This window comes from Scyliorhinus canicula, chromosome 6, assembly GCF_902713615.1.
Source record: "Scyliorhinus canicula chromosome 6, sScyCan1.1, whole genome shotgun sequence".
NCBI classification, from domain to species: domain Eukaryota; kingdom Metazoa; phylum Chordata; class Chondrichthyes; order Carcharhiniformes; family Scyliorhinidae; genus Scyliorhinus; species Scyliorhinus canicula.
Genome location: NC_052151.1, coordinates 5,701,004 through 5,728,567, shown reverse-complemented (window position 1 = coordinate 5,728,567; position 27,564 = coordinate 5,701,004). Strand labels below are relative to the sequence as shown.

Sequence of the window (27,564 nt, the reverse complement as noted above, 5' to 3'; positions counted from 1 at the left end):
AATATTCAAATAGTTCAAAGTTCAAGTGTACTTAATCCTCAAGATGCCCAATGGGTGCCAAGGTTTCCAGACAATTTCATTGCTATTCGAATGAAATAATTACAATGTATTGGAGCACTGTCTTTCACCATCTTCTTCCCCAAACTCAATCACTCTAAATTTTCTCAAAGACCTTCAATACATCACATTGTCATTGAGCACAGGCTACATCATGAAAGCTCTGCATTTTAAAGAATATTCTAACTACCAATAACTTCAAAAGGAGAATGTATAAAGTCTGCCTGGTCTGGTCTCCTTTAGCATTTGCCCAACGATACACAGATCTGAGACTGCAGTAAAGCACAGTGAACGCCACTGTGAAATAAAAGCATGAGCTGCCAGGAATTCAAGTGAACACGAGAAAATAACTAATCCATAACTCTACAAACCATACATGTAGTAAAACCAGAAGAAAAGAACCAGAACTCTTTCACCAACAAAAAACGGGCAAACTCACACGTAAAAACAGAGATACATACACACACCATAAGGTTGCCGTGTGCAGTCAAAAAGGAAAAGCAGTTTGGAAATAAATTATATACTTGAGTCAGTGTCTGGGCAAAGAGCCCAGAATATGTCATTTGTGTGAAGTCCACAAGGGTAGAAATTGTGAAAACTTCAACAAATGCGGGCCCTGAAACTTAAGCCCAAGAGATAAACCTTTTTATCCAGCTGACAGAGGTTACATTGGAAAATATTATTTAAAAATGAATGCATCCATCAATGGAATATAAAATTAAAACTTTACTTGGTACCTCTGTTTAAAAACAAAGGACTTCCGACTTTTTGAAGAATTGAAGTTGATCTTATTGAAAAATGCGAGATTCTGAGGGCACTTAGGATGGAAGCTGCAAAGATGGGGGAGTTTAGAACTGGGGAAAACAGTTTAAAAATTAGGGGTCTCCCATTTAAGACTGAGAGAAGGAGAAATGTTTTTCTCTCAGTGGGTGGATAGTCTCTGGCGATCTCGTCCCCAGCGAAAAAGAGAAACTGTGACATTCAATTTATTTAATGCTGAGTTAGATTTTTGATCAACAAGAGAGTCATGGGTTATGGGGGGCAGACAGGAAAGTGGAGTTGAGACCACAATCAGATCAGCGATAATCTTATTGAATGGCAGAGCAGGCTCGAGGAGCTGAATGGCGTACTCCTGCTCCTAATTCCAGAATTCTTGTGTCACACTGCAGCATTAAAGTCACCGTACAAGACAACAAACAGGTTTTGAATGTGATGTATGGAAACAGACAAGGACATAGTTTCCCTTTGTTACGGTTCTTCCAACGGAATGCTAAAATGCCTAGCTGCCTACTCTGGAATATAACAATTTGATGAGACGGGAAAATTAATAATATAGCTAGGTGATTTCTTCAGTCAAGATGAAGTTAGGCCTTCAAGTGAAGTAGAGATGTAACTATATAATAATATAATAATCTTTATTGAGACAAGTAGGCTTACATTAAAACTGCAAAGTGTGAAAAGCCCCTAGTCCCTGCACTCCGGTGCCTGTTCTGGTACATCGAGGGAGAATTCATTTTAAGGAATAAATTAATACATTATCATCTGTATATTTACATGTGATATCATTAGCCTGGGAGTTTAATAGGACTGATTTTTTTCTTTAAAACTTTTAAAACTGGTTTAACAAAGACAGCAAATTTCCTAACAGCACTGTGCTACCATGCTGCCCATTATACTGCATCTGCCATACTTATGCCCACTCACTCAGCCTGTCCAAATCCCGCTGAAGCATCTCTGCATCCTCCTCACAGCTCACCCTGCCACCCAACTTTGTATCATCTGCAAATTTGGAGATAATGCATTTAGTAATAATAATAATCTTTATTAGTGCCACAAATAGACTTGTGGGAGGAAACCGGAGCACCCGGAGGAAACCCACACAGACACGGGGAGAACCTGCAGACTCCGCACAGACAGTGAACCCGAGCCCCTGGCGCTGTGCGATCGACTTTGCTACCGTGCTGCCCATAGTTCCCTCGTCCAAATCATTAAAAATAACGTGAACAGTTGGGCTCCGAGCACAAATCTCTGCGGTACCCTACTAATCACTGCCTGTCAATCGGAAAAAGACCCAATTGTTCTAACTTTGTGCTTCCTGTCTGCTAACCAGCTTTCTATCCATCTCAAGACACTACCCGCAATCTCACACGCTTTAACTTTATACAGTAATCTGCTATGTGAGACCTAATAATAATAATCTTTATTATTGTCACAAGTCGGCCTACATTAACACTGCAATGAAGCTACTATGAAAATCCCCTCGCCACCACACAGGTGCTCGGGTACACAGAGGGAGAACTTGCCGAAAGCCTTGTGAAAGTCTAAATAGACCACAACTGGTCAACTCTACTGGTTACATCTTCAAACAATTCTAGCAGATTTGTCAAGCATGATTTCCCTTTCATAAATCCATGCTGACTTTGTCTGAATATACCACTGTTTTCCAAATGCTGTGCTATGAAACCCTGGATAAGACTCGAGCAACTTCCCTACTACCGACGTTAGGTTCTCTGGTCTATAGTTTTCTCTCTGCCTCCCTTTTTGAATAGCAGGATTATATTAGCTATCCTCTAATCTGTAAGAACCATTCCAGAGTCCAACAGAATTTTGGAAAATGACCACCATAACTTCCTTGCTTTTCCACTCTAGGTCCCTATTAGAAAAGTCCAGGATAGTGTAGACTTTATTAACGGCCCTCTCATCCTATCCTGTCATCTTCAATGACTAATCCACATATGCACCCACATCCCTCTCTCTGCTCCTGCACCCCCTTCAGAATTTTACCCGTTTTAATATTTTCGCTTTGCATTCTTCTGCAGAAAAATACTTTTCACTGTACCATGGTACACGTGACAATAAACAAATCCAAATCCTTAACGGGGGAGCTTGTATTCCGGAAGGTTCACGAGGAAGTTAATTATACCCACCCCGTAAGATACTCGTGACGTACAATATCCCTTCCCCCCCAAAGTCCGAAGAATCCTTCAACCTCTGGGGGCAGGAGGGCGCCAGATTTGGTTTGCGTCTGGTCGGACGTTGCGCACCCGAGGTGCGAACGCCACTTCCAAGTGGAGTGTCGCGAAGGCTGCTCCAGTGGTGGCTGATATCCCCATCGGAGATTTTCGATGCTTGAGTTTCCATTTCCAAATCTGTGTCCACGACCTCAGTTATCTCGGTGTCTTGACCTCCTTGGATCACCATTTATAGGCTGTTGCGGCATCATAGTTGGCTGGATGAGAACTTTACGCTGGCCTCCACACTAAATTCTGACAAGTTTTGACAAAAATGTCCTTAACTCACCTGGTAGCTGTCTTGCTGTTATACGCGTCGGAACCGAGTGTGTCAATAGGGGAAATATTGGAGCTGCTTCGGGTGTTTGGGTCTTTCTCGGGGTACAAACTAAATCTCGACAAGAGTGAGTATTTTGTGGTGTCTCGGGTGGGGGCAGGGGTGGGGGCGGCTGCCATTCCGTAGGGCAGGGACTCACTTTAGGTACCTGGGGGTGCAGGTTGCCCGGGAGTGGGGGGTGGGGGGGGGGGGGGGTGATGGAACCATCAATTCAGCGAACACGTGTAGTTGGATCTGAACAGAGGCTTTAATACACTTACAACAGGGCCAGCCTATTCGTCGTTGAACTCCATGAACTGGCAGGCTGGCTCTAAGGCACTGATCTTTATACATCGGTCCCAGGGGGAGGAGACCTGGGCGGAGCCAAGGGAGGAGCCCGGTACAAACTCTCGCGTACTCCCAGAGCGACTCTCCCTGGTGGTCGGATAGTGCAACTGCACTTACAATGGTGGATAGTGAACATATATACACGGAGTTATATTGGCAACTATATACAGCATTGATCTTACAACGGGTAGATAATGAACATATATACATGGAGTGATATTGGCAACTATATATAGTGTGAATCACATTCACCACAGGGGGCTCCGCAGGTACAACATTTCTAGTTTGGTGGAGAGAGTGAAAGCTGACCTGGCAAGGTGGGATGGTCTCTGTCACTGGCGGGTCGTGTACAGGCGGTTAAAATGAATGTGTTGCCGCGATTTGTGTTTATTTTCCAATCTCTGCCGATTTTCCTGCCAAAGGAATTTTTTAGAGAGATTGAAGGAATGATTACCTCGTTCATATGGGGAGGGAAGGTGGCCAGAGTTAGAAAGGTGCTGCTACAGAGGGGAAGGCAGGCAGGGGGTTTTATCTTCCAACCTGATGTGTTATTACTGGGCGGCAAATGTGAAAAAGGTGCGGAGCTGGGTCAGAGGGGTTGATTCCCAGTGGGTCAGAATGGAGGAGAGTTTGTGCAGGGGGGTCGGGATTGAAGGCGCTAGCAACACGCCGCTCCCGATGGCACCGGGGAAATACTCAGGGTGTCCGGTAATAATAGCTTCATTGAGAATTTGGAGTCAGTTTTGCCAACACTTCGGGTTTGGGGCAGGGTCAAGGGAAATGCCGATTTGGGTAAACCAGAGATTTGAGGCAGGGAAGTGGATGGAAATTTTTGGAAATGGGAGGAGAAGGGGATTAAGACACTAAAAGATTTGTTTCTTAGGGGTCGGTTTGCAGGATTGAAGGAGTTGGAAGCGAAGTAAGGGCTGGAGCAGGGGGTAATGTTTAGATACATGCAGCTTCGAGATTTTATCAAAAAGGAGATACAGAGCTTCCCGGTGGAGCCGGCCTCCACATTGCTGGAGGAGGTGCTGTAGATAGGGGGACTGGAGAAGGGGGTAGTGTCGGCGGTTTATGGAGCTATTTTGCAAGAGAAGGCACCACTGGAAGGGATCAAAGCAAAGTGGGAGGAAGAGTTGGGAGAGGATATGGAGAAGGGGTTAAAACCAAACAAGACAGTCCCATTATGCGAGGGCTATCAGCTCACCGTGTATACAACTTCAAGGTTAGATTGCTAACCCATGCCCCGTATTGAAGATCTTTATGCAAAGCTGGCAGGTGGACATTTGTTCACATAGCTCAACATGGGCCAAGCGTTTGAGTGGACGCGGTCTCCAGGAACTATTACAATAAATACAGAAGACTGTACGAGTACATCCGACTGCCTCTCGGAGCGTCCTTTGCCTGTGCTATAATTCAACAATAAGAAGTCTTACAACACCAGGTTAAAGTCCAACAGGTTTGTTTCAAACACGAGCTTGGGACAATTCACACCTCTTTAACCTGGAGTTACCTCTCTCTCTGCATCTTTGATGATTTGATTGCCTGCAGGTGCTCGCATTCCGGCGCATCTCTGACTGTGTCTATATAAACATTTCTGGAACAAGCCTTTCCATTCACCGGTAGAAGGAGCCGTGCTCCGGAAGCTCGTGTTTGAAACAAACCTGTTGGACTTTAACCTGGTGTTGTAAGACTTCTTACTGTGCTCACCCCAGTCCAACGCCGGCATCTCCACATCATAATTCAACAAGTAATGGATAACATCCTGAGGGGGTTGCTGCACGTGGCATTCTATTTAGATGATGTGCTGGTCATGGGAGCGACCAAACACGACCATCTGGAGAACCTTGAGGCAGTATTGAAAAATCTCTCAGTCTGGTGTCTGCTTGGGCTAAGCAAAATATGTCTTCAATGCAAGAGAGGTGTTCAACCTCGGTTACCGGGTGGACCGCCAAGGCTTACACCCCGTAGCAGACTAGATGCACGGCATGCTGCAGGCCCCATCCCCAATGGAAACCTCAGAACCTGGTTCATTTTTAGGACTAGTTACCTATTTCTAACAGGTTGGGGCTGATACAGCTGAAGGTGGTATACAGAGCACACCTCACGAGGGCGAGGATGAGCCGATTCTTTGAATGGGTAGAAGATGTGTTTGAACGTTGGGGGGGGGGGGGGGGGGGGGGGGGGGGGGGGGGGGCTGCAAATCACGTTCATATGTTTTGGTCCTATCCAAAACTGGAGGATTACAGGATGGAGGTTTTTAGGGTAATCTCCAAAGTGGTCTTTCTCGGGGTACAAACTAAATCTAGACAAGAATGAGTATTTTGTGGTGTCTCGGCCGGGGTGGGGGCAGGGGTGGGGGCAGGGGTGGGGGGGCTGAAACTGGACCCGGGCCCTCAGGAGGCCATGGGCGGGATTCTCTGACCCCGCGCCGGGTCGGAGAATCGCCGGGGGGCCTAGCGAATCGCACCACGTCGCCCCAACACTGGGAAGTGATTCTCGCAGAGCGGAGAATTGGGGCCGGCGTTGTTGGCGCGGTGCCAGTCGGAGGCCGCTCTACGCGACCCCCCCCGCCCCCCCCCCCCGCAATTCTCAGGCCCGGATGGGCCGAGCAGCCGTTCTAACCTGCTCTGAGCCGGCGGGACCTCGGCATTGAAGGGTCGGGTGGGGGGGGGGAAGGGGGGGTCCTACCCCCGGGAGGGGAGGGGGGGGGGAGAGGGCCTCCGATGTGGCCTGGCCTGCGATCGGGGCCACCAATTGGCGGGCCGGCCTCTCTGGCTGGGGACCTCCTTCCCTACGCCCCTGTAGCCCTGCGTCATATTGCATTGGGGCCAGCGAGTTAAAGGAGGCCACTGCGCATGCGCGCATTGTTGCCGGCACCAGTGTTGCGTGGATCCTGTGGCGCACAGGTTTGTTTGGAATCACTAGTGTTCGGAGACTCACCTGATGAAGGAGCTGCACTCCGAAAGCTAGTGATTCCAAACAAACCTGTTGGACTATAACCTGGTTTTGTACGATTTCTTACTGTCAACTCCAATAAATCAAGTACAGGCTTATGGTCCGTAATAATAGTGAAATGGTGGCTGTAAAAGTACCAGAGAAATTTTTTCACTGCGTCAACCACCACCAGTCCCTCCTTTTTGATCTGAGCATATTTCCGTTCTGCCACAGCCTGCAACCAAGAGACAAAAGTAATCAGCCGCTCCTCACATTCTCCATCTGGCATGACAATGCCTTAAGGCGATGTGTAGCAGGTGACGAGTAAGGGTTTGGTGGGACCGTAGTGGCTCAGTAACCCGGATGTCGATAACTGCCTCACCTTCACCTGTAGAAAAGCTCTATCCTGTGACTTCCATCACTTCAAAAGGAGATGTAAGGGGCCAACATGGTCGCAAGGTTTGGGATGAACTTGTTAGAAATAGTTAACTAGTCCTAAAAATGAACCAGGTTCTGAGGTGTCCATTGGGGTGGGGGCCTGCAGAATGCCGTGCATCTAGTCTGCTACGGGGTGTAAGCCTTGGCGGTCCACCCGGTAACCGAGGTTGAACACCTCTCGTGCAGTGAAGACATATTTTGCTTAGCCCAAGCGGACACCAGACGGAGAAATTTTTCAATACTGCCTCAAGGTTCTCCAGATGGTCGCGTTTGGTCGCTCCCATGACCAGCACATCATCTAAATAGAATGGCACGTGCAGCAACCCCCTCAGGACGTTATCCATTACTTGTTGAATTATAGCACAGGCAAAGGACGCTCCGAGAGGCAGTCGGATGTACTCGTACAGTCCTCTGTATTTATTATGATGTGGAGATGCCGGCGTTGGACTGGGGTGAGCACAGTAAGAAGTCTTGCAACACCAGGTGAAAGTCCAACAGGTTTGATTCAAACACGAGCTTTCGGAGCGCAGCTCCTTCCTCAGGTGAATCCCTATCTATATTCAGATAATTAGCCTCCTTTATAACTACTCCCTTTATCTTGTATCCATGACATGCTTATCAAATCTATTGTGAGCTCACGCCAATCCCAGACCATCTATTTGCTTCATATGCTTCACCCCTCTCTTCTATAGCATAAAACCCATTACATTTCCACCTCTCTTCATCTCTGAAGAAGTCAGTCTCGAAAGGTTAACTCTGTTTCTCTCACCACAGGTGCCGCTCGAGTTTTTTCAGTATTCTCTGATTCTAGTTCAGATCTCCCCCTTCTGCTGACGGTTAATTTTCCCCAAAGAACTCGACGAACGGCTGCCACCTCTGGATGAACCCTAACATTGACCCTCTCAAGGCGAACTTGATTTTCTCCAGATAGAGAAAGCTAGCCATGTCAGTGAGCCAGGTCTCTGACTTTGGGGGCTTTGAGTCCCTCCAAGCTAATAATATCTGTCTCCGGTCGACTAGGGAGGCAAAGGCCAGGACGTCTCCCTCTTTCTCCTCCTGGATTCCCGGAGCTTCAGCCGCTGAAAATCGCCACCTCTGGACTCGGTGCCCCCTGTGTTTTTAACACCTTGGACATGACATCCGCAAACCCCTGCCAGAATCCCCTAAGCTTCGGGCATGCCCAGAACATATGGACATGGTTCGCTGACCCTCCCGCACACTTTGCACACCTGTCTTCTACCCTAAAGAACCTGCTCATCCGGGCCATTGTCATGTGGGCCCGGTGAATGATCTTAAACTGTATCAGGCTGAACCTGGCACTTGTGGATACATTGACTCTACTCAACGCAACCGTCCAGAGACCATCCTCTATCTCTCCTCCTAACTCCTTTTCCCACTTGCGCTTCAGCTCCTCAGTCTGCGTTTCCTCTGACCCCATGAGTTCCTTGTAAATATCGGAAACCCTCCCTTCTCCCACAACATTCTGGAAACTACCCTGTCCTGTATCCCCCTTGGTGGTAAGAGCGGGAAGGTTGAGACCTGTCAGCGTAGGAAATTCCGCGCCTGCAGGTACCTAAACTCATTTCCACCCATCAGTTCAAATTTATCCTCCAACTCTCTCAGGCTGGGGAAGCTCCCCTCTTTAAACAGACCTTCCATCCTCTCGATCCTTGCTCTTTGCCATCTCCGGAACCCTCCATCTAGCCTCCCCGGGGGAAACCGATGGTTATTGCAGATTGGAGACCAAACTGATGCTCCCTCTGCTCCTACTTGTTTCCTCCATTGCCCCCAGACTCTCAGAGCCGCCACCACCACGGGGCTGGTGGAGTACCATTCCGGCGGGAACTTCAGAGGTGCCATTACCAATGCCCCCAAAGTGCCCTTACATGATTACATGATGCCGCCTCTACTCACTCCCACATCTACTCACTCCCACATCGACACCCCCCCACATTGACCCCCCCACCCCCCCCCCCCCCCCCCCCAAAACACGACCCACTTCCCAATCGTGGCTATATTTGCCGCCCAATAATAATTCAAAGCCAGAGATCACTTTGTTGACTCGTTTAAAGAAGGACCGAGCTGCAGCTTTTTTATTTTAGTTAAATTTGAAATGGACTTACTTGACCATACTGAAAGATGCACAGGTCACTATGTATAGCAGATGCATTCCATTGATCATCTAATGGATCTCCTGGCACTGTTAAGTGCTGGGGTCCCTTTAAAATGCTGGCTATTAACTTGGTCCAGGTGCCTGCAGCGTCCGAGACTGGGCATCCTGCCCTCTAACACTCTTTGGACGGGATCATGATTTGTAGGCTACCCTTGCTGCTAATTTGCTGCAATTGGCATTTTATTGTGCACTCATCGAAGGAGGGCCCAGGAGTCGGAATGCCGCCGACATCCATGTGGAAGCTGCCATTGGTGAGCAACTGTATTATTTAGCCCATGAACTCTGTCTGTCCACAGAGGCTGTCTGATGTCAGGTGTTGCAGATTTATCAGATTTCCAGCATTTCCAATATTTTTCTTTTATAATAATCTTTATTAGAGTCACAAGTAGGCCTACATTAACTCTGCAATGAAGTTAGTGTGAAAATCCCCTGGTCACTACACTCCGGCGCCTGTTCGGGTACACTGACGGAGAATTCAGAATGTCCAATTCACCTAACAAGCACGTCCTTTGGGACTTGTGGAGCGCCCGGAAGAAACCCACGCAGATATGGGGAGAACGTGCAGAGTCCGCACAGACATTCAGGCTTGTATAGTTTGAATATATGTGGAACCTGGGATTTGAACCCAGTTACTTAGTTTCCAGTATTCTGTCTCTAGAGCTTTCTTCTGGTTGCTCTGGTTTACTCCCACAAGTCCCGAAAGACGTGCTGTTAGGTAATTTGGGCATTCTGAATTCTCCCTCTAAGACCTGAACAGGCGCCGGAGTGTGGCGATTAGGCGATTTTCACAGTAGCTTCATTGCAGTGTTAATGTAAGCCTACTTGTGACAATAATAAAGATTATTATTATTATTTTAGGCTGCATGTGTTGATTTAAGATTATGAACGGAATTCTCCATTTCAGAGACCAAGTGCTGATGCCGGGACTGAAACCCGGGTGTTCTAAGTCCTCGATAGTGGCACAGGAGCAATTCAGGACATGCTGATGGATCAGTACCGGCGCCATGTGGAGCTAATGCGATCCCACGTACGTCCGTGTGTGATTCGCCGGGGTCAGGATTAGCATTTACGAGCCTAACAAGCTGCAGCCATATATAAGCATTCCACTCCCCACTCATCTCAACTATGAAGATGCCACCCTGAGATTCGCAGATGCAGAGCTGAAAACACTGCTGGATGCTATGGTAGAGAGTCAGGACACTCCGTTCCTGGGGTAGGAAGGGGGCTGCCACCTGCCTACGTCAACTAGGCCTGGATGCAGGTGGCAGAGACTGTGAGTGTGTGGGCCCCACCACCAGGACTGGGCAGCAGTGGAGGAAAAAGCTGCACGACCTCAGGGCGGCCAGGGTGAGTCACCACCACCACCATTCCCTTGGCACCAATCCCGTTCCACTTCCTGCGCCCATCCCCATCCCCACCCCCACCCCCATGCATGACATGCCAACACCTATACCATCCGTCATGGCCGTTTCCTATCCCCCCCAGGAGATGGTGGCCCACAACCACAGGGAGAGAGAAAAGATCGGAGGAGGCCCACTGGACCTCAGGCCCCTCATCGTCGCAGAGCAGAGGGCATTGGACCAGGTTGGTGGGATTGGAGAGCGGGTAGTCTTTGAGATGGAGGTCGGCATCGGAGATGTAAGTGATCCCCTAAAGCATTGCGATGTCCCTATGGCATGTGTGTCACCACCCATGCACTACCCCCCACCACCCCCACCCACGAACATGTGTCGTGTCTTTTTTCTTGCAGGATCACTTGGCGATGAGGTGGGTCCATCTGGAATCCCCCGGCCACATCCCAGCGGCTCATCTGGTGACAAGGTGGGACCTGCTGGTGACCTGCTCCCCCAGCTGCAATCCTGTGACACCCAGAGCACATGTCCGAGGACGACACTGACTTCCTGTCACCAACACCCTCCACCATCCCAGAGATGCTCACCTTGGTTGGGCACTCTGGTGTGCACCACACACATGCTGCGGTATATCAGGTGGAGGTAGGAAACCCTGAGAGTGCAGACAGTCGGAGGGTGGCACGACCCCAGGGACGAGCTGCCGTTCAACAAGTTTTGCACTTCTGTAATGGGCAGTCCCATCAATGTTGGAAATGCAGACGCAGAGACGGAACTGCAGAAGGGGATATCAACAACCGTCCACCGCCTGCAGGTGCAGTTGGAGGAGTCTAACCGCCGACAGGGGCAGGAGGCCGTGCCAAGAATGCGTGCCACCCAGGCCAACACTGCACGGGTGGCGGTGGAGGCCCATGGCGCATTGGTATTGGTTATGGGTCAGGATGTCCAAAGCCTGGGGCACTCGGTGGGCAATGGCCGTGCACAGGACAGGGCAGTCATGTCACAGCAACCATGTACAAGGGCAACATGGACATTACCGCAGCACTCCAGACCTTGGCTCAGTCACAACAGGTCATGGCTGCAGGCTTTGAGAGCATTGGCCTGGTACTGGCTGATCTGAGTCAGTCACAGAGGGATGTGGTGCAGTCCCAGAGAGAGATGGCCTGTCTCTGTGCTCCAGGGCTGCAAGCATGGAAACCCTGGGTGAGACGAGAGCGGGCCTCCAGGACTGGCAGCGCCAGGTGGTGGGGGAGCCCCCGAATTCACTCAAGCCATACCCCCGTCTCAAGGAGTCACCCGGGGGCCACCATATACCCCGAGGGAGGAGGAGATGATGGGTCCTGTGCCGGTGACTCCTTCAGGGGTGGTGCTGGAACACAGCAGTACCTCTGAATCCCCCGGATGGTGGGAAATGCTACCGAGAGCAGGAGTCAAACGTCGTCAAACAATGCGGAGCACCAGAGCTCATCGCTGAGATGGTCATCGTTATCCTTCATCCCATGGATCAGACCCACTGATACTGACAACCTAGGGCCAGCACCCTGTAGTGAAGCAGTTGGGATGCATGAAGGGGGGGTGCAGGCAGGGTGGACAGGGGAGGAGATGTGTTGCGGGGGAGGGGCATTCGAGATAGCGGTGGCCAAGCCCCCTATTTGGTGAACCTGGAGGCGATAGATTGTTTTGTGTGCAGTTGCCCTGGTACACACGTTGTGCGATCCCATTTGGCTGCCGGGCCCCATGCCCTTCTGCGTATTCTCCTAGTTGGACGAGGCCTGGCATTCATCCTCCTTCTCTAGCATGTCACTCATCTGCTGTGCGATATTGTGGAGGAAGCAGCAGGCCTCCACAATGTGGGAGACCCTCCTGGGGCTGTACTAGAGGGTTCTTCCAGAGCAGTCCAGGCACCTGAACTGCATCTTCAGTATGCCGATGTAAAGCTCGATCACAATCCTGGTCGCTGCATGGCCGATATAGTGGTTCTCCGCATTAGTTTGTGGTCTCCGGATAGGCATCATCAGCCACAACCGCAGCAGATAACCCCTGTCGCCCAGGAGCCAACCCCACACCCGACAGAGCGCCTCAAAAGTGTTGGGCACCATTGAGTGTGCCAGGATGAAGGTATTGTGCGTACTGCCTGGGTATCGGATGCAGACGTGCATGACGTGCAGCCAGTGGTCACACACCAACTGCACATTTAGCGAGTGGAATCCCTTTCGGTTCATTGAGGGCACCACATCATGTGGTGCTCGTGGGGGGTCATGCATCCTATCGATCAGCCCCTGGACCTGGAGCGATGATGGCAAATCTCGCTGCCTGGGCAACCTGATGGGTTTGTTATCCAGGTGGATATACTATGCCGCCCAAGCATACAGGGCCTCTGTTACGGCGTGGGTACACCTGTACATGGAGATCTTGGAAATCCCAGACATATCCTCATTTGCTGCCTGGAAGGACCCTGTGGCAAAAACCTTCAGGGTGACCGTCAACTTGACGGCCCCCAGGAGTGGGTGTTGCCCCCCCCCCCCCCCCCCCCCCCCCCCCCCCCCCCAATACCTCCGTGACTCCATATGTGCCATGATGTGTCTGATATGCCATACAATCTCCTGGTCAGCCGGAGTCTTCGGTGACCGGCTGGTCCTCATACGACGGGTGCTGCTGATACACACAAGGCTTGATGCGATGCCTCCATCCTACCACCTCTTTGGCTTGTTGGACGGCTGGCTCTCCATCGTTAGTGACTGGCCCTTTCTCCTCTGGGGCAGCCCCGTGTTCTGCAGGGTCCTCCCCGAGCAGTTCCTGCTTATGCAGCTTCAGTGCATCCACTAGAGCTGTGGCTAGGCAGATGCCAACCACCCGTGGTTCGATATCAAAATCCATTCTCTGCAGGTGGTAAAGGGCAGACATGTTAGCATGGTGAGTATTTCCATGTCCAACCAGGTCCAACAGGCTACACGGTGGCCCTGGCCGGCATGCAGCCCCTGCATATCCCCCTCCCCTCTCACAATCCTGCCCCCACCCTCGGCCACTCCCCCTGAGATTCCCCCTGGGAGACACAGGTGGGATGCCTCTAACCCTGCCACCCTTCCCTGCTGGCAGGGGTACTGGTGACTGGCATTACCCATGCCAGTGGTCTGCTCAGCGGCCCCTGTGCTGCGCCCTCCTATGGGGTCCTCCTTGAGTGGGCAGCGTGATACCACGCGAGCATGGTGGCACCAGGTTGTGGGTGAAGGGAGGGGGAGGGTGGCACTCCTATAGCCCAAAGTGGGTGAGCAGTCAGATAGCTGCCTTGCAGGTCACGGCAATGAGGGTCCATGCCAGAACACCCCGGTCCCAGGGGTGACACCACGGCCAATCCCCACTACTGCCCCAAGCCCTGGCAGACCCCCCCCCCCCCCCCCCCAGCGAATGGCATGACTGATGCGCCTTTGGAAACTTAGCTTATCTCCTCTCTCTTCCTCATCGACCTCATCGGTGCCTGTTTCCCAATTTTTAATACCACAAGTGAACAGAGGCGAGAGACTGGCAGGTCGAGCCTGTTAATGATATGCTAATGGCCATTAATGTATAGTTTGCATGCCCATGCCAGCGTGTGGCGTGGACCGCATTCATGCCATTATCGAGGCACTGGAGCATTGCATTCCGTTGGGCGTCCGGCGCCGACTGCGAATTTTGGCTGACGCGCGATTCTCCTCCCCATTGCGATTCACGATTCTGCCATTGCTGGACAGAGAACTCCAACCTACATTCACTGTCATCAATTATGCAACATACCCCAAGGCATCTTAATGATTCAATATTTTTTACAAAGAAATTGATGAATACTTTATGTACAAGAAAAATTGTTGCAGGCATGCTTACTTATGAGAGAAAATCCTAATGCTGAGTCAGTTTTGAAGAGGCAGATAAAGACAGCGCAATGAGCTATCCATTCAGCCAACCTGCCAATCTTGACATGCAGTTGAATGATAGTCTGTGTTTTCCAGTTTGGCTAATGGAGTAGCAGAATACTATCAGGCCTATATACAGTCATCCCAATTTGTGCTGCAAAGTTGAGGAAGCCCATATGAATTTAAAGTTACCAGTCAGATGATTTGAAACGGGCTTGTTAATGTACTGTTTAGTCAGTTTACGAAGCTGGATGGAATTAACTAACTGACAATATTTCTAAACTGCAGAGTCATTTTATTGCGGTCAAATGCCTGATTTGTCTAATCTGACCTTCCAACTTATGCTATTCAAAAAAACTCGACACATCCCAATGTTCACATAAGTTATGTCCTGCTTTAAGGGCAGCACGGTGGCCTAGTGGTTAGCACAGCTGCCTCACGGCGCTGAGGTCCCAGGTTCGAATTCCGGCTCTGGGTCACTGTCCGTGTGGAGTTTGCACATTCTCCTTGTGTCTGCGTGGGTTTCGCCCCCACAACCCAAAAAAATGTGCAGAGTAGGTGGATTGGCTACGCTAAATTGCCCCTTAATTGGAAAAAAATAATTGGGTAATCTGAATTTTAAAAAAAAGTTATGTCCTGCTTTCAAAACTGAAGAATTATATGACCATAAGACCATATATTACTAGCTAACTTACATTCATATTTAATCTTCTCCCCCTTTTTTGCCTTTTTAGTTGTCTTCAACTCGCTTTTAAAAGCTTCCCAATCCTCTGGCTTCCCACTAATCTTTGCCACTTTGTATGCATTTGCTTTTGCTTTAATCTGTCCTTGAGTTCCCTTATCAGCCATGGATGCCTTGTCCTCCCCTTAGCATGTTTCCTCTTCCTTGGGATGAATTTCTGTTGTGCCTCCCAAACAAACCCTCAAAACTCCTGCCTTTGCTGTTCCACTGTCTTCCCTGCTAGGCTCTTTATCAACTCTGGCCAGCTCCTCCTTCATGTCTTTGTTACCCTTATTTAATTGTAATACCATTACATCTGATTGCAGCTTCTCCCTCTCAAACTGCAGGGTAAATTCTATCATATTGTGGTCACTCCTCCCTAAGGGTTCCTTTACTTTAAGTTCCTTAAACAAGTCTGCCTCATTACACATCACCAAATCCAGAATTGCCTGTTCCCTAGTAGGCTCTGCCACAAGCTGCTCCAAAAAACATCTCTTAGACATTCATCAAATTCCTTTACTTGGGATCCACTACCAACCAGATTTTCCCATATTGAAGTCCCCCATGATTATTGTAATATTTAAATAAAAAAGTTTTACGCTCCTTATTTTCAAAATTTTCATCAATAAACAACCAAAGAAGAAACAAACCAAAACAAATGCAATAACAATCCCCCACACACAACACCCCCCCCCCCCCCCCCCACCCCTCCCCAGTGATCAATGGGAACCAATTCTTGGAAGTGCATAATAAACAGCCCCCATGAATTGTGAAACCCTTCAAACCCTTCCCATTCCATGGAACTATCTAACCGGGGGTCTGTCACCTCCCCTCCCGCCCCCCATCCTCATAAGGGGGCTGGTTTAGAACACTGAGGGGTTGGTTTAGCACACTGGGCTACATCGCTGGCTTTTAAAGCAGACCAAGGCAGGCCAGCAGCACGGTTCAATTCCCGTACCAGCCTCCCCGAACAGGCGCAGGAATGTGGCGACTAGGGGCGTTTCACAGTAACTTCATTGAAGCCTACTTGTGACAATAAGCGATTTTCATTTAATTTTTCATTTCAACTCCAGACCCTGCCAATTGGCCTTGGCCCGCCCCGTCCCATTGTTACCATCGAGCCCCTCACAGAATCCTCCCATCCACGTCCTCTCGAAAATGCCTCACCCAGTATCGGTCTTCTCCCCCAACTTTGCACACCTCCTAGGCCCATTGAAACCTGTTCTACCAGGCACTGATGTCCACAGCCCCTCCCCCCCCACCACACTCCCGTTCACTAGCCGGCTTGAGCTAGCCAGTGTGGAGGCCCCTGCCCAGGCCTCACTCCCCTCCAATCCCCTCCCCCCTGCCCGGTCCCAAGAAAACAAAAGAAATCCCCTTTAACACACAACCGCAGTGCAAACACACAAACCCCAAAGAACCATCATCGCAAAAGAAAATCCCAACTCTTATCTTGCCCAAATAGGCAAGTTCAACTCATTTAGCATTTAGCACATATAACAACTTGCAGTGAAAAATAGAGCTACATACGCTCCTATACCCCCCCCCCCCCCCTACCCTCAGTCCAAGACCAGTTTTCAGTCCCATTTCTCACTTCTGCCCCAGTCCTTCTGCCTTCACAGATGCCTCCTCCACTTCCACCGTCTCAAAATTAAAGTCTTTGGAATTGTAGGTCACCCTCAACTTAGCTGGGTACATTGTGCCGAACACACTGCTGTTACAGTGCCATCTTCACTCGGCCAAAGGCCACCCGCCTCCTCGCCAACTCCACAGTAAAGTCCTTGTATATACGTATACCAGCTCCAGCCCGCTGCACCTCCCGCTTCTGCTTTGCCCAACTCAGGACCTTCTACTGAAACAAATAATCACTGCTCTTGGCAGCTCATTCACCTTTTGTTTAGGCCTCCACGCCCTATGAGCCCGATCCAGTTTATACTGAGAGGGATCTTCTCCCTCGCCCAACAGCTCCATCAACTTGTCAAAATACTCCGTCAGTCTCGGGCCTTCTACCCCTTCGGCCAGACCCATGATCCTCAGATTTTGCCACCTAAATCTGTTTTCCAGGTCCTCCACTTTGGCTCGCAGATCTTTGTTAGCCTCCACCACCCTCTGCAGTTCCTCACCCATCGAGTTGAGTTGATCACTGTGTTGCAACAAGGCCTCTTCCACTTCCTTCATTGTCTCACCTTGCTTCTGCACCTCGGCCGATGTCCTCAACACCGCCGCCTTCACCGGGGCAATCGCCTCCTCCTGCAGCACCTTCGCTGCCATCATCTCCTTTCTTATCACCTCCATGTGCTTTGCGAACTGTTTTTCAAGTTCCACAACCATCACCTCGATCATCTTTTCTGCTGTGAACCCGTCCAGCGACCCAGCCTCCGTCATCCTTCCATTTGCCGAGCCGACCCTTCCACTCGACGGTGAACCTTCATTCACCCCCTTCTTCACGGTTTGGGTTTGGACATCTTTCTTCCGTATGTCTTCCTGCCCTTATTTAAGAAAAATTGCCCCTGGGACCGGGCATTAAATTCTAAGAAAATCAAGCTTTGAGCAGGAGCCATCCCAACATGTGACCTCCCCCTACTTGCCGCCACTGAAAGTCTCTGATTGTTATAATATTGCCTTTTTTACAAGCCTTTTCTATCTCCTGATTTATTTTCTGCCCCACATCCCATACCAGCCTCCCCGGACAGGCGCTGGAATGTGGCGACTAGGGGCTTTTCACAGTAACTTCATTGAAGCTCTACTCGTGACAAATGATTTTCATTTTCATTTCATTTTTCATCCTGACTACTGCTCAGGGGCCTGTACATAACCCCCATCAAGCTCTTTTGCTATTCCTCAACTCTATCCACACAGTTTCTATGTGGATCCTTGCTATCTATTTAACTTAATTCCTTACTAACAATGCACTTTCGATAGGACACATATCCTTGGATATTTAGATCCCAGCCCTGATCCCCTTGCAGCCACGTCTCTGTGATGCCACAACATCGTACCAGCCAATTTCAACCTGCGCAACAAGCTCATTTACCTTGTTCCGTGTATTGCAAGGATTTTGTTTCAGCACCCTCAGTCCTGCATTGGCTGCATTCTCATATTTGTTCTTTTAAAATAAATTTTGAGTAACCAATTATTTATTTATTTTCCCCAATTAAGAGCCAATTTAGCGTATCCAATCCACCTACTCTGCACATCTTTGGGTTGTGGGGGTGAAACCCACACAGACACGGGGAGAATTTGCAAACTCCACACGGTCAGTGACCCAGAGCCGGGATTCGAACCCGGGTCCTCAGCGCCGTAGTCCCAGTGTTAACCACTGCGCCACGTGCCGATCCTCCCTTCTCAGCACGGTAGGATAGTGGATAGCACAATTGCTTCACAGCTCCAGGGTCCCAGGTTCGATTCCCGGCTTGGGTCACTGTCTGTGCGGAGTCTGCACGTTCTCCCCGTGTGTGCGTGGGTTTCCTCCGGGTGCTCCGGTTTCCTCCCACAGTCCAAAGATGTGCAGGTTAGGTGGATTGGCTATTCTAAATTGCCCTTAGTGTTGGGTGGGGTTACTGGGTTATGGGGATAGGGTGGGGGTGTGGTCTTTGGTAGGGTGTTCTTTCCAAGAGCCGGTGCAGACTCGATGGGCCGAAATGCCTCCTTCTGCATAGTAAATTCTATGATTCTCATGTTTGTCACCATTTTTGCTCTGCCTGAAGGTAGATTCATATGGATGTCAAAGAGCCTGTGACACTTAACAAAAGTGGAGACTTTTGCCAAATCTTAGTCAAAATGTATCCCTCAATTAGTCTCAATTATGTGAAAGTTAATGAAAAGGTAATATGCTTTTGGATATGGAGAAATTCTGAATGATGTCTGTGAAACAGTTGATGCGACCATCAATTCACCCGAAACAGAGAGTAGATGTGAACTGTGGCTTTAATCGACTGGAACAGTGCCTGCCTGTGACTGATCTGCTACTGAGAGCCGCCTACAGGGCTACTGCTCTTTATATCTCCCCTCAAGGGGAGGAGCCAGGGGCGGAGCCCACAAGGGCACCAACATGATACATTCCATGTAGTATCGTACAATGGTCCATAGGTGAAGCCCACATGGGCAACAGCGTGATACAGTGACATACATGGTGAATGGTTAATACAATACGTTCACCACAACAGTTTTCTTGCATTGCACCCCCTCCCCTTTGTTCCATCCTATCCTTTTGTTGTTTCTCATTACTTGTTCCACCCTTCCCCCACCCTATGCATTCCTGCCCGACTCTTTTTCCAGTGATAGCACAGTCAGAAATGTCAAAAGGTAACCAGACATAAAAATGGAAGTAGCTCAGGTAAACTGAAAGCAGTCACTTTTAAATTATATCGAGTGTAGATGCCAATTATAATTTGGACCTTTTTCTAAATAAGTAGTCCTGTCAAAAATAGCAAATAGTTGTAATTTCGCTTGACGAGAGAAACAGGATTTGCTACTACCAGTTCTTGAATGACTTCATCCATTAGAATTGAAGAATTAGCTCATTGCTGCTGCGTGCCGTAACACTTTAACTGGAATGAGACAATAGGAAAGCTGATTTGACTTGAGAATTTCTGCTTCAGCTGCTCTCCTTAGTTGAAGGGTGGGTTACGAGGGGACACAAGTTCAAGGTGAGGGATGGGAGATTCAGGGGGTGTTGAGGAAAACCTTTTTTACCGAAAGGGTGGTGACGGTTTGGAACACACTGCCTCAGCGGGTGGTAAAGGCGGGTTACCTCACATCCTTTAAAAAATAACTGGGTAAACACTTGGCATGTTTAAACATTTTAGGTTATGGGCCAAGTTCTGGCAAATAGGATTAGGATTGGCAGATCAGGTGCCTTTCATGCAGACTCGATGGGCCGAAGGCCATTTTCTGCATTGTTTTATTTGTGATTCAGTTAGAGTATGTTACATTTGTGATGTAATTTGTTACAGCAACTTGATTTATGGAGGAATCTTTGTACACTTCAAGTGTGTCTTGAATAGATAAAAGAATTGTTATACTGAACAACATTGGTAAATTAAAAAAATGTTCCAATGGTTTTGCAGTTTTGTGTGAGTTGCAATTAATGTTGAATACTGCAGCTATCCAACAAGTGGCTAATTGAGTAAATGTGGACTAAATTTGATGTGCTCATCTTAGAAGCATCTGCTTGGGAAATGTTGGCAGAATGGAGTTTTAAAATTGGATTTAATTATGACATTTGTTTGAGAAATAATAAGTCACATATTTTGCTCTGTTACATACTGCTGTCATTTCTGGTATAAACTGGTTTATGTCCAAGGTTGTTTTGATCTGTTGGCCTCGCTGGGCGAAAACAAATCCAGGAAAACCTACTTCAGTGTTCAGTGTATGGAAGCTACCAGAAAACATAATTTTTCTGATTAATGGGGGTATTTAAAAGGAAATCGAAGTATTAAAAGGGATATAATGAGAGGGTAGAAAAGTGGGTTGGAATTCTCCCAAGCTTCTGTCGGGGGGGGGGGGGGGGGGGGGGGGATTCAGTTGGTTTTATGCTGATACTAATCTTTATTATTGTCACAAGTAGGATCACATTAACAATGCAGTGAAGTTACTGCGAAAATCCCCTAGTCGCCACACTCCGGCACCTGTTCGGGTCACAGACGGAGAATTCAGAATGTTCAATTCAGCTAATAAGCACGTTTTTCAGGACTTGTGGGAGGAAACCGGAGCACTCGGAGGAAACTCACGTAGACACAGGGAGAACGTACAGGCTCCGCACAGACAGTGACCCAAGCGGGAATCGAACCTGGGACCCTGGCGCTGTGAAGCAACAGTTCCAACCACTGTGCTACCATGCCACCCAACAGAGGTCCCAGCACTGGTCTCTGTGGAACACCACTATCTACAGATCTCCATTCTGAAAATCGCCCTTCCACCACTGCCCTTTGTGTTCTATAACCAAGCCTGTATCCATCTAGACAGCTCACCCCGAATCCCATTTGATTTTAATTTTGGTACCAGTCTGCCATGTGGAACCTTGTCAAACGCCTTACTAAAGTCCATATAAACTACTTCCACAGCCCTTCCCTCATCAAATTTCTTTGTCACCTCTTAAATAAACTCAATCAACTTGGTGAGACAGGAGGGGCGGAATTCTCCGACGCCGTCGTGAAACCTGGAGAGGTTCACGATGGCGTCGGAAGCCTCTCTCGGCCCCCTATTTTCCCCTACCCGGGGGGATAGGCGGGCCGTACCGGGAAACTCGGTCGGCCGGGCCTTGTCCCTGAATGACCAAGAATGACGCCGCGGCGGTGCCTAATGACGTCAGCCGCGCCTAATGATGTCAGCCGCGCATGCGCGGGTTGGACAGCTCAAACCCGCGCATGCGCGGTTGCCGTCTTTCCCCTCAGCCGCCCCGCAAGACGTGGCGGCTTGATCTTGCGGGGCGGCGGAGGGGAAAGAGTGCGTCCCCTTGAGACGCCGGCCCAACGATCTGTGGGCACCGATCGCGGGCCCGTCTCCTCCCGAGCACGGTCGTGGTGCTCAATCCCCGATCCGCCCCCCTAGGCCCCACACTTACCTGGCGCGCCGTGTTCACGACGGCAGAGACCAGGTGTAGTTGCCACCGTTGTGAACAGGAGTGGGTGGGAGAATAGCGGGAGGTGCGGGAGCGGATCTCCCGCTATTCTCCCACCCATCGTGGTTGAGGAGAATCGCAGCCGAGGAGTCCACAGATGGAGAATTCCGCCCTTGAATTTAGAAAATTATCATGACTTACAAAATGGCAGACAACATAAAACATTGTGGGCAGGATTCTGTGATCCTGAGGCTACGTGTTGACGCTGTCGGAAACGCCGTCGCGTTTCTCGATGGCGTCAACACAACCTCAGGATCAGCAATTCTGGCCCTGACAGGGGGCCAGCACGGATCTGGAGCGGTTCACGCCGCTCCAGCTGATGACCCCGGCGTCAAATGTGCGCCGCGGGATCCACGTATGCGCAGTGGCACCGGCTCCAACGCACGGATGCGCAGTAGCTTCCTTCAACGCGCCAGCCCCGACGTAACATGGCGCAGGACTACAGGGGCCGGCACAGAAGAAAGGAGGCCCCCAGCCAGAGAGGCTGGCCCGCCAGTCAGTGGGCCCCGATCAGCGGGCCAGGCCACATCGGAGGTACCCCCGGGGTCGGACACCCCCCTCCCTCCCCCCCCCCCCCCCCCCCCCCCCCCCCCCCCCCCCCCCCCCCCCCCCCCCCCCCCCCCACAGGCCGCCCCACAACCCTTCCACACCGAGTTTGCGCCGGCTGAGAGCAGGTGTGGACGGCGCCGGCGGAGCAGCATAGAGTGGCCCCCCGACCAGCGCTGCGCCAACCATGCCGGTGCCAATGGCGCCGATTCTGCGCTCTGTGGAGAATTGCTTGCCGGGATTCGTGCCCGTCGCAGGGATTCTCCGGCCCGGACCTGGGCTGAGAGAATCCCGCCCGGGATGATTTTGCCAGCATCCCTATTTAATAAGATCATGGCTGAATTTCTGCAACAACTCCACTTTCTAAATCTGTCCCCATATCCCTTGATTTCCATAGTGCCAAACAGTTTATTTCAATTTGAATATACTCATTGACTCCACAGCCTTTTTATTATTGCGAATTCCTAAGATTCAGAATCCTCTCAGTGAAGACATTTCGATTTATTAAAAAAGACCAAAATATGAAAGATCTGATGACCTACTGGTTCAAGTTTTAAAGTTAAAAGTGGCTCAGCTGAATCTCTGATCAGGTCAAATTACTCCAATGTCTGTTGAACTGTGTCACCATTTTAATCAGGACAGGTAGACGTGATGGTTTGAATAGTTGAATAATAGTGAACTGGGAAACTACTGAAGCCGTGGGGAGAAATGCATAATTTTATTTACAAAAATTAAGGTGTTTAGAATCAATCAGTAAGGCATTTGATCATGTTAGGCACCACAATTAGTCTCGGTTGGGCTCTGCGCAGTCATTCAAGGTTTCCACTCTCGCTTAACTTCTGTTAAGTCCTAGAGCATGTGAATGGGGATGGATATTGGTTGAGAATAAGATTGATGTGGAGATGCCGGCGTTGGACTGGGGTGAGCACAGTAAGAAGTCCTACAACACCAGGTTAAAGTCCAACAGGTTTGTTTCAAACACCTGAGGAAGGAGCAGTGCTCCGAAAGCTCGTGTTTGAAACAAACCTGTTGGACTTTAACCTGGTGTTGTAAGACTTATTACTGAGAATAAGATTGGCCTTCTTATGTCCCCTATTTTGGAAAGTTGCCAAAAGATGTTGCTGATAATCATTTTATAATATGTATTTGGATCAAAATCGGGTTTATTATCTTGTGTCACTTAGAATCATAGAACATCGAATAGTTATAGCATAAAAGGGTAGCCATTTGACCTGTCTATCAAATTTATCTGAACCTCCTTATCCCTGGACCCATACTTGTAAATTCTTTCTGCACCCTTTCTACAGGCGTGACAATTTTCATAAATTGTGTTGCCCAAAATTGGACATGTACCTCAGTTTCAGCTAAACTAGTGTTTTTTATACAGGTTCGAGCTACAACATTCTTGTTTTTATGCTGATAACCCCTGTTTGTAATGCCCAGGATCCCTTATGCCTCTTTAACCATTTTTTCAGTCTTCCCTGTCATCTTCAATGATTTGAGCATATATGCCTCCCAAGCTCCCTTTTCCCCTTCGCCCTCATTTTACATTGCCTCTCCTCGTTCTTTCTCCACAAAATGTATAATTTTATACCTCTTTGAATTACATTTAATAATCCATGTGTCTACCCGTTCTACCAGCCTATGTTCTCTTGAAATCAATCTTTATCTCCCACAAAGGTCACAATACTTGCACATTTTGTGTTATCTGCAAATTTTGAAATTGTACCCCGCACACCTAACTATATGTCCATAAAGTAGATTAAGAAAAGAAATGGTCCGAATACTGACCCCTGGGGAACCCCACTTCCTCCAATCTGAAAAACAACCATTCACCATTACTCTCCAGATAAAAGCAAATTACTGCGGATGCTGGAATCTGAAACAAAAACAGAAAATGCTGGACAATCTTAGCAGGTCTGGTGGTATCCGTGGAGAGAGAAGGAAGCTAATGTTTTGAGTCTGAATGACTCGTTTTCAAAGCCGGAGAGAACTGGAGATAGGATCAAATTTGCACTGTAGCCTTGGGCGTGGAGCCATGAAGCTGAATAGGGGGCCACCAATAGGTGGTGACTGACAAACATGTCCAGGACAGAAAGACAAAAGGAATGTAAATGGAGGTGATTAAGGCTAAGAAAGGGCTGATAGTGACACATAAAGTGATTATATATGTGAATGGCAGAACAAAGGTGAGCAGTGAGTCAAAGGGCAACCATGAACAGTTGATCTAAGTGGAGTGGGGGGAGAGGAACAATAGCGAGGGAAAAACAGATCAATGGAAGAAATGAAAATAAATTGATAGAAATAAAAAGTGGGTGAAGGTGGAGGAGCGAGTTCCCAGTCTGAAGTTGTTGAACTCAATGTTAAGTCCAGAAGGCTATATTGTGGCTAATTGGAAGATGAGGTGCTGTTCCTCCGGTCTGCGCTGGGCTTCACTGGAACACTGTAGCAGGCCAAGGACGGACATGTGGATGTGAGAGCAGGACGGTGAGCTGAAACGGCAGCGGGAGGAAGGTCTGAGTCCTGCTTGCAGATGAACTGGAGGTGTTCTGTAAAGTGGTCACCCAATCTACTTTTAGTCTCTGAAATGTAGAGTGGACCAGATTGGGAGCAGCGAATGCAATAGATCAGATTGAAGGAGGTTCATGTGAAGCACTGCCTTACCTGAAAAGAGTGTTTAGCACCTGGGATGGTGAGCAGGGAGGAGGTAAAGGGTCAGGTGTTACACCTTCTACGATTGCATGGGAAGGTGCTGTGGGAAGAGGGTGAGGTGTTGGGGGTGATTGAGGAGTGGACCAGGGTATGCTGGAGTGAGCGGACCCTGTAAAATGCTGACGGGGAGTGAGGGGAAGATGTGTTTGGTGGTGGAATCATGCTGGAGTTGGCGGAACTGGTGAAGGATGATTCTTTGAATGTGGAGGCTGGTGGATGAAAAGTGAGGACAAGGAGGATCCCATCCTGGTTCTGGGAGGGAGGAGAGGGGGTGAGGGCAGAGGTGCGGGAGATGGATCGGACACGGTTGAGAGCTCTCTGGTCGACCACAGTGGGTGGGAAGCCACAATTAAGGAAGAATTAAGACATGTCATTAGCACCGTGTTGAAAATGAAAAAATGAAAATTGCTTATTGTCACGAGTAGGCTTCAATTAAGTTACTGTGAAAAGCCCCTAGTCGCCACATTCCGGCACCTGTTCGGGGAGGTTGGTACGGGAATTGAACCGTGCTACTGGCCTGCCTTGGTCTGCTTTAAAAGCCAGCGATTTAGCCCAGTGTACTAAACCAGCCCCTGGTTTTGGAAAGTGGCATCACTCCACAAACAGCAATGCCTGTCACTCGGCCAATTTTGTATGCATGATTACACAATTTGGTATATATCTCTCCTTCAGAATTTAAAACTGATTTATTGCTGTTTTAGTCTTTGCATAGCAACTAAATAACAATTATACTTGTTAATAAGAACATGACTAGTTCGTCCTTGAAATCCAATGAGGTTTGTTCTACCACCTGTGCAGATCTGTTTGACACGAGAAAGAACTTGAATTTATATGGTGCCTTTAATGATCCTGGAGTGTCCAAAGCGGCTTAGAGCCAACACTGTACTTATGAAATGTAGGTACCGTTTGGTGTGTATGGAATTTCAGCAACCAATTTTCCCCATGGCATCACTCCACAAACAGCAATGACATAAATGACCAAACGATCAGTTTTTGTGATGTTTGTTGAGGAGTAAGTATTGGCCAGAACACCAAGCTGAACTCTGAAGGTTCCGTTCCGTCTGGCGTTTTGATTTTCTTTGGTCCTTAATTTGTAAATATCATTTTATGCTTAAATTCTATACATAACAAAAGGGCTTAATAGTATCCAATTTGTACAAGCCTTTCTTTCTTGTCTCTGCCTCTCCCTCTCTCAAACTCAACATGTCTCTAAGTTCTCCATCAGGCTTCGCCTCTTCACTATATCTGGTTCATCCTCTCGCTCTGTATACCTTCACCCCTCTCTCACCCTCTTGTTTTTCTCCCTCTTTCTCCGTTTCTTTGTTTTTCTGTTTTATATTCCCTTCCTCTATCTCTGTGCATCTGTGTTGCTTACTGTGTCCCCTGCCAGCACCTTGCTCAGTGTCCACCTCACTATTGCATGCAATAAATCAAGATAATGTGGCCCATGAATCATACTACTTTCCAAGACTTCAATGAATTTGGCTATCATTCATCCTAGTGTTGTCCTTACTCAGTCTGGAGAAAGATATGGAAAACCGAAAATGAATGTTTTGCCTTTAAGTCACTGCCTGAATACTATACAATTGTAGAGAATTAAAACAAAGATATTTTTGAAATGTTTCACTATTAGTGTCAAAAATTTAAATTGTAACTAATTTTACTGCATTTTACCTTATTGAAATTATCATTTTCTGAACAGAGAGAGAGAGTTTTCAAATTTGATGTCTCATCAGAACTGTTTCTAAATTGGTAAACTACTGAACAAGTGAATTAACCTTTTGTTTTTCTGTTTCTGCAGTGAACAAAGTATATGCCAGGCACGGGCTGCTGTTATGGTGTACGATGATGGCAATAAGAAGTGGGTACCAGCTGGTGGAGCAACTGGATTCAGTAGAGTGCATATTTACCATCACACAGGCAACAACACATTCAGAGTGGTGGGGAGAAAAATTCAGGACCATCAGGTAGAAATTAGTTCAGTTTCGTTCTGTGGACATCTCAGTTTCAGCATATTCAGTGAGCTTTTTATTTCGTTTTGATTTATAATCTATCATTTTACTTGATTTCCTTCGCACTTTTTGATTTGTTGCAATTTTGGTCTGTTCTGTAACAAAATAAGCTTTACTTTTCAGTTTTTTAAATTATTTTATGGAATGTGGGCAGAGCTGACTAGGCCAGCATGTATTGCCCATCCCTAATTGCCTTGAGAAGGTGTTGGTGAGCTAACACAATTCATTATTTTTCTCAAGTCACATCATTAGTGTCCATTTTTTATTGATCTTTAAATTAATTCTCAGGATCTCGGTATTGCTGGCATGCAGGACCGATATTTATCCCCCATCCCGAGATCCCTTTGAGAATTTGGTGGCGGGCTGCCGTCCTGAAGCTTTGTGTACCATTTGCCGAAGCTGCTCTTACAATTTTATGAGGTAGAGAATTCCAGA

The 27,564-nt window shown here is 48.5% G+C and overlaps 1 protein-coding gene across 3 annotated transcripts in view; it reads left to right on the top strand.

The window, feature by feature from the left end:
- Window positions 1-27,564, top strand: part of enah (ENAH actin regulator) — a 482,877-nt gene that overhangs the window by 170,097 nt on the left and 285,216 nt on the right. For all 3 annotated transcript variants that reach the window (XM_038798926.1, XM_038798924.1, XM_038798927.1), the window contains one exon: window positions 26,919-27,084. In XM_038798926.1, the coding sequence (XP_038654854.1) occupies window positions 26,919-27,084 (166 nt within the window). The remainder of the gene's footprint in view (window positions 1-26,918; window positions 27,085-27,564) is intronic.